Here is a 7316-nt window from a genome sequence, read left to right on the forward strand (position 1 = left end):
TGGCGGGCTACAGTCCCTGGGGTCGCCAAGAGTCGGACAGGACTGAGTGGCTTTCATTCAACTCTGGACGCTTCCTAGGCTCTGACACACTAGTGCCCATGGGGGCGGGGGGGAAGGGGAATCTTAGGCATTTGCTCTGGATTCACTGGGATTCCTCTGTGACTCCTGCAAAGTCCCAGAAATAGCGATTCCCTGAGCTGTGTGGGTTTAAACCCTTCCTGGAGGTGAGGAGCTAGGTGGCTTCCGTGGTGGGGGAGAGGACTCCTGGAGAGGACTGAATGGGAGACTGAGCCCACGTTACCGGTTCCCCCAAAGCCGGACCGAGAGAGGCTCAGAGAACACACCGCGTCCAGGAGGGCATGTTAAACTAAACGTTTATAAATTAAAAGGGGAAAAAAATACAACGAATAGAGTTTCCAAATTTCACAAATCTTTTTAAAGTTAATACTCTAGTTGAGTGCACAATGCCCTTAAGGAGGCGACAAGCGGCGAGGTTGACAGGGTCACCTGTCTTAGGGACAGGGATGGGAGAACCCGGGTCCGGAGGCAGGAGTCGCAGAGGGTGGAGAGGATATTCACATTGAATACAAAAATAACCGTCATTTGAATACAAACAACTGCAAAGTGCTACAAGTTTTAACCTCCTTAAAAAAGAGAGAGAAAGAGAAAGAAAGGAAAGTTCTTTGAAGGACTCCTGGTTTGCTCTTTCTCCTGGTTCAGGGGCTTCCAGGAGCTGCCGGGGTTGGTCATAGCCCCGGGACTCCGAGAGGGAAGACACCAGGCCAGTGCCCTGCCCAGTGCCCAGAGGTTCCCTTCCATACATTCAGCACCCAATCAGGCGCCCCCACCCGAGCTGCGACAGCGGGGAGGGATGGGGCAGAGGGCCCGAGAACCAAGCACTTCACGGTTCAATGAACCCCTAGCCTGGGGCTCCTTGGGGACTGCCCGTGTTCTGTACCCCTTTGTAACAAATGCGATTTCCAAAAATAATAGATATGTAGATATACATAGATCGGTAGCATGGATACCATGAACTAGTGTGGCCTAGCGCACGAAGCTCCCGCAGGCCTGACATGCTGGGATTCAGGCTTCCGTGTTTTCCAGGAGCTCTCTCCGCTCTGGGAAACGCCATCCCCACGCAGACACAACCCAAATCCAACAGTGCGGTGGTAATAAATAGTGTCCGAGGGCTTCCCAGCAGGTGGGGACGAGGGGACGCTGGGTCCCTAGGCCATAGGATGCCTCTGTTCCAACTAGAAAAAAAGGCGACCCCCTCTGGGTAGACCCAGTCCCCGCGGCCAGGGCTCACGTCCTAGAGAGAGGAGCCGGGCTGGATTTCATCCTCCACCTGCTGCCCCCTCTGCGGGGCGCCCCTGTACCGGGCACAACCCTGCAGGGCCATCGGCGCCCGTCCGGAGCTGGGGCACTGGGATCCTTCGCGGCCTCACCGCAGGCCGGCTCACTGGGTGCCCGCGGCGGCCGCGCACGTGGAGAGCGCCCAGCCGGGGAGGCAGTAATAAGGATAATAGTAGGAAGGCTGCAGGGGCAACAGCGAGGGCGGCCGCAGCACCTCTCCGGGCAGGTACTGTCTCTGATCGTCGCGGACCAGCACCTTCACCGCCACCTTCTTGGCGGCGGGCGCCGAGGCCAGCAGGTCGGCAGCCATCTGCCGGCGCTTGGTCTTGTAGCGACGGTTCTGGAACCAGATCTTCACCTGCGTCTCAGTGAGCTTCAGCGACGCGGCCAGGTCTGCGCGCTCCGGCCCAGACAGGTAGCGCTGGTGGTTGAAGCGGCGCTCCAGCTCGAAGACCTGCGCGTGCGAGAAGGCGGCGCGCGAACGCTTCTTGCGGGGCTTCGGCGCTACGGGCCCTTCCTCCTCCTCCGCGCCGCCCGCCGGCCTGCCGCCGCCGCCGCCGCACAGCGTGGGCACGCGTGCGCCTCCCGGGCCAACCCCGTCGTCCTCGGCCCTCGGGCTGCGGTCGCCTGCGGACCCGGTGGGAACAGAAACAAGAGAGTGTCAGCGCCGCCGAGGAGTGAGGTCTGGCCTCAACCGCTGGCGTGGGGGTTGGGGGTTGGGTTGGGAGGCGGATATACACTTTGATCCCGCCGGAGTGGTGGGGTGGGCCTGGAAGCCGCGGTCCGGGAGGCGAGTCTTACAACTCTGCCCCAGTCTCTTCCCGCCTCTTTCTAGTCTTGTGAGCCGGCAAGGAACTCAGCCGCTGTATCAACGCTGTGCGGCCAAGATCCAGCTCCCTGCCTTCTCTGAGCTCCTCCGGGCGCTTCTCAGCAAATGGGGATATCGGGCCTGAGCGTCCCCCAAAACCTTATCCGCTCTCAGCCCTAGAACCCCGGGACTCTCTCCCTGGGTTCACCCGCCACCTCGCGCGCGCACACGCATTTCAACAACACACACGCGGGCTGTGGCAACAGGCTACTGCCCAGGCCGTGGATAGGTTTCTCCCTCGCCCTTCGAAAAGGGATAAAAGGAAGGCTGGGGATTGAGGGGTGTCCCTGCTTCGAATCCTTAGACTCTAATCCGATGCCTGCTCCTGGGTCCCTTCCTTGTTTCCCCCCCCCCCCCCCCCCCCGGCTGCACCCTAGCAGAGGTCCAGCCCTCTGGCCTGCAGCAGATACTGTTCGTTGGAGCCAACGCTGAGGCCTACACCGTCCAACCGAAAGGGAAGGCACGGGGGTCTTTCTGACCAAAGGGCGTGCCAGCTCGTGGCTGAGGAGGGCCCTCCCCCTTCTCGGTCTGGGATGACCTAAATCGAGCCCGGCTGCCTTCTGCTGGCTTCGGCGTTACTCCAGCTCTTGGGTCTTCAGCCCAGCGCAGCTCTCTCTAGCCTGGGGTCTGAGAAAGCTACATAAACCCTCTTCCCAAAGCTCTGGCTTGGTTGGCTTCTGGCCCACTTGAATGTTATCCCTTGCTACCTATCTTTGAGCTGCCCATCCAGGCTCTGGGACCTCAGGCTGGGAGCATCTCTGATCTCTGGGCCTTGGAGAAGGAAATGGCAACCCACTCCAGTATTCTTGCCTGGAGGATCCCATGGACAGAGGAGCCTGGCGGGCTACAGTCCGTGGGGTCGTAACGAGTCAAACAGGACTTAAAGGAATAAACAATAACTGTTCTCTGGGCCAGGCCCAGGGTACTGGCTCCCCAAGGTCTCTGGGCTGCTGCCTCTTCCCTTTCCTTGATTTTAGGGATTTGGAGACAGACTCAACCTAAGGCACTGGCGATGGACTCAAAGCTAGGATGCAGTGGTTCCCTCCCACCAGGTTCTAAAGCACACTGCCCGAGGTCTTCCTCTGAGACTTCACCCCATCCGCCCTCTCTATGGCTCAGTGGCCGGAGGGTTAGAGCAGCCCTCGCCAGCGCGCAGAGCTAAGGGTTTTGGCTAAAGCGGGGGGCCCAGGGCGCGGGGTGCTCACAGCGCGCCCACATCGCTCTGCACGGTTGCCCTCCTTGCCCAGCCCCTCAGCCCAGCCCCCTTTCCCAGCGAAGTCTTGCCCGAACCTGAGACGCTGGCCGACATCTCACTGTCGCTCTGGCCTGCGGCTTCCTCCTCCAGGTCCTTGGCGGCGGGCAGCTCGCAGACCGGCTGGCCGAGGCCCAGGGTCGCGCCTGCACGGCAGGCGCCGCTGGCCCCCGGCGGGTCCGCGCAGCGCCGGCCGCCCTCGTTCTCCTCGCTCAGCGCCGAGTCCGAGTCCCAGCCGCCCGGGCTCTCCGCGGTCCGCCCCGCAGCCGTTCTGGTCCCCGCAGGCGACGCCAGCAGAGAGTCCTCGGCGCCCCCCAGCGCGCCCGCGTCTGTCTCCCCAAAGAGCCGCCAGCAACAGACAGCGGGCGCCGAAGCCACTGCCACCGCTGTGCCCCCGGGTGCCGAGCGCCCCTCGGTCGCGGGCAGCCCGCCGCGCTCCTCTTTCTTGTTGAGGATCGCCTGGATGGAGAAGGGCGTCAAGGTGTTGGCGCCGCGCACAGCCATCAGCGCCGCGGGCCGGAGCGGCCGGCCGGGCGGGCGGCTGGGGCGCGCGGGCAGCTCCGAGCTGGATGGAGCGCGCGGGGGCCGCTGCAGCGCGGGTGAGCCCGGCGCGCGCGCGAGGCCCCTGCAGCCCACTCCTGCGCTGCCTAGCAGCCTCCTCCCCCCACGGGCCCCGGATCAGCGCCGACCCTCACCCCCACTTCCGAGGCCCACCCCACCCAGAGACCCCCCCCTCCCCCTAAATCCAGCGCCAGAAGTTCTCCTTTTCGCAGCTCGGCTGGATTAATCTCCCTTAGGGGTGGGCCGGGGTCTGGCCCTCGGAGGACTTGGGGTGGGGAGGGGAGGATCGGCGAGGCCCCCCTCCGCGACTGCAGTCCCCTCTCCAGCGCCTCCGGGACGCACGGCCCGAGTCACTTTTTCTTTGCGCCTCTGGTCTCTTCCTTCCCCGCCTGCAGGATTTCGCTCCTTGGATCGTCGTCTCCAAGCTCTGCTGGGCCGGCTCTTCCGGAGCCCACCCCCGGCGGCGGCGGCGGCGACGGCCGCAGGATTCCGAGAGGCGCGGGGCACCTTGTTACCCCCCGTCCTGGTTTTATCTGTTTCTTCTCTCTTTCCTTCCCCAGCGTTCCACCGTCCACCCCCCCTCCCGCCCGGGTGTCATTCCTCACTGCTGAGTGACAGCATCAGGCCACGCCCCTTCGGGGGGCGGTCCCGAGCCTTCCCGGCCGCCCATTGGTTGGCTCCTCCTGGGCGACGTTGACTTGAACCGACAAAACTGGGCACGTTGCTCGGAGAAAGTCAGGGTCTGACTTAACCCCTTTTCTCCCAAGTCTGGTCCTCGAGGCATCATACTCTAGCCGCAGGGACGCTCAGGCACCTAGAGCAAGGCTTCTTACCTATTCTGGCACTTTTATGGAACGCGATATTTAATTGAGTCCGATCTGGGAGGGAAACCCAAGTTAACGCAGCTCCTTAAATCGTGCGCTTAGTTTCTGTTCTCTAGGGAGGTTTATAGATTCGAAGAATAAATTGCTGCTTCTTTTCCCCTTCCAGTTTCGCGGCTTCCTCACGGCTCATTCTTTTCTCTGAAATAATGAATGAACCAAAAGTCACCCTAGAAATAGTTTTCTTTCCTCACCGGATTGTATTTGATTCAGTTTCTGGAGAGGCATGAAAAAAGAAAAGATGGGTCAGATAGAGCTAAAGTCAGAAAAGAAATTGGAGGGCATCTTTGGGAGTTTCTGGAAATTCAGCGATCATTTCCCTGGGCGGTCAATACTGAATGTACTAGTAGTTTGTACAATTTTACACGAGGAAGAAAATTGAAGTTTTCTGTTCGTTCTTGAAATATTCTGCTACTTGTGAGTTGAAAAACATTTTTGTTTAAAAGAATATCTGGGAATTGCCAAAGTTCAGGATCCTGAACTGATGACTTTAATACTCTTTTTAAAAATGAGTAGTGAATTGCTTTATGTAGTAGAAGCCAGGCTAAGAAACACAAATATTGTGGGTATGTCAAAACATTTGTCACTGTTTTCATTATTAATTTTAAAATAAATACTTTACTCAAGGAACACACTTCATTGTCTGCTATAAATTTTTGCGGGAGGTTTAAAACCAAATACACAATTTGAACCATTAAATAAGCTTAAAGAGCTATGATTTTATTTCAGTGATTTTAATTTAATTGAAATTGCTGGGATTGGTATTTTTGGTACTACTAAAACAAATAACATTCGCCCTCGTTAGCTTTCTTTTTTTGTGGTTCTTGTTCTGCACCGCAGGATGAAATCCTCACACTGGTAGTTTGCAGGGCCAGTGGAGGGCTTCGCAGCATCTATACTTTCCAGCATTTCAGCCACGTGATGCTCTTTCGCATCCCAAGCACCCTCCAGTGCAGATTCTGTGGTGTTTGGGGAGGGAAGGAGGAAGAAAACCTTACCCTTGGAGAGGTCATTGCCCTTTAGTAGTTCTATACGACTACTACAGTTTTCTGGGAAAGGTGTTTCAATTTGGTGTCCGTTGGCGGCAAGTGTAAGGAACAGGACGCTCTTCAGGGCCGGAGGGGAACAGAACAGAAGGCACACGATGTTTCAAAAGAAAACCATTCTTTCCTTCCTCTCGCTGACCTTGATTTACCCTTTAAGTTACGCCCCCCTCCCACCACCTTAGACAATTTGTTGTTCCTCTCTGGGGGCGAGTTGAGGAGGAGATGGACAAGAGTGGCCCAGGAGAGAAGCGAGCAGGTGTGAACTGTGTCTCGCAGACAATCATCCCTTTGTGGGGTTAGGACTTGATGGAGACAAACACGCAAAGATGCTGGGGGGTTGAATGACCGAGTGTTATAGTGAGTTTGGGAGCTATACAAAGACTTACTTGAATATATAACCACCACTTAGTTCCCCCCTCCCAATGTTTTTTTTAAAGAATCCCAAATCAAAGTAGCCTATACTCCGTGCTACAGGCTTGGGTAGAGATTTTTCAAAGCTTAGAAAGTTGTAGTTCGGTGACTTTGAGCTCTCTGGTTTTTTGTTTTGTTTGTTTGTTTGATGTGTGCCCGGGGTATGAGTCTTCAGGAAGCGCACAGCGAGGGATGGAGGCATCTCGGGCCACTGCGGCGGCCAGTTAACCTTTAGGTCCAGGGAATGCCTGCAGACAGGGCCGGGAGTGTTGGCGGAGAGGTCTGGAAGCTCTCAGGTCTGGAACTACAAATAGAAGCTGATGGTGGGTTTGGGTGGGAACGAGGAGGCTTTGGGGGCCGGTGAGCTGAGGTGGACGGATACATAGAGGTTTCCCGGGTACATGCCCTGCAGAATCAAGGCCGGCGAGTGAGGAGGAATGTGTGTGGCGAGGGCACAGCAAGTCAGCGCTTGTCGCTAGGCTGGAGATTGGGGGACCGGGGTGCGTCGGCGCGGGCTCACGGGGGCCCCGCTCGCAGCCCAGAGAGGGCGACTTGCTGAGCGCTTGACCGTGAGCTCCGGGGAATCCACGGCTGCCCGACCGCGCCCGAGGTTTGATCAGTTCCGAGCTCCGGCCCGGGCCGACCCTGGGAATCTGCGGAGCCCGGGAGCCCCCGGCAGTCGTCGGCCGGGCTTCGGGGAGGCGCTTGGCTCGCTCTGCGCCCTCCCGGGCCCCTCGCCCAGCTCTGTCTTCGTCTTCTCTCTCTCCTTTCCATCCTCATCCTCCACCACCCTTCCTCCTTTGCAGTTTGGTTCCGGCACGCCGCCTGCGTGCCGTACCCTCCAACCCCGAGCCACCGAAGCGCCGTCTGAGGGTGAGGCTTCCGCGGGCCCAGGCGCCGTGCGCAGTGAGGGTAGGAGAGCCGTGGGGTCGGCGATGGGG

The 7316-nt window shown here is 58.5% G+C and overlaps 1 protein-coding gene across 1 annotated transcript; it reads right to left on the reverse strand.

Moving 5' to 3' along the window:
• Positions 1-357: 357 nt before the first annotated feature.
• On the reverse strand, positions 358-4572 carry NKX3-2 (NK3 homeobox 2). Its single transcript, XM_015096299.4, has 2 exons — positions 3515-4572; positions 358-1983 (listed from the first exon to the last, which is right to left on the reverse strand). Exons 1-2 carry the CDS (start codon positions 3978-3980, stop codon positions 1460-1462), a joined length of 990 nt encoding a protein of 329 aa, XP_014951785.2. The 5' UTR covers positions 3981-4572; the 3' UTR covers positions 358-1459.
• Between the last annotated feature and the right edge of the window lie 2744 nt (positions 4573-7316).

The sequence above is a fragment of the Ovis aries genome, chromosome 6 (genome assembly GCF_016772045.2).
Source record: "Ovis aries strain OAR_USU_Benz2616 breed Rambouillet chromosome 6, ARS-UI_Ramb_v3.0, whole genome shotgun sequence".
Classification (NCBI taxonomy): domain Eukaryota; kingdom Metazoa; phylum Chordata; class Mammalia; order Artiodactyla; family Bovidae; genus Ovis; species Ovis aries.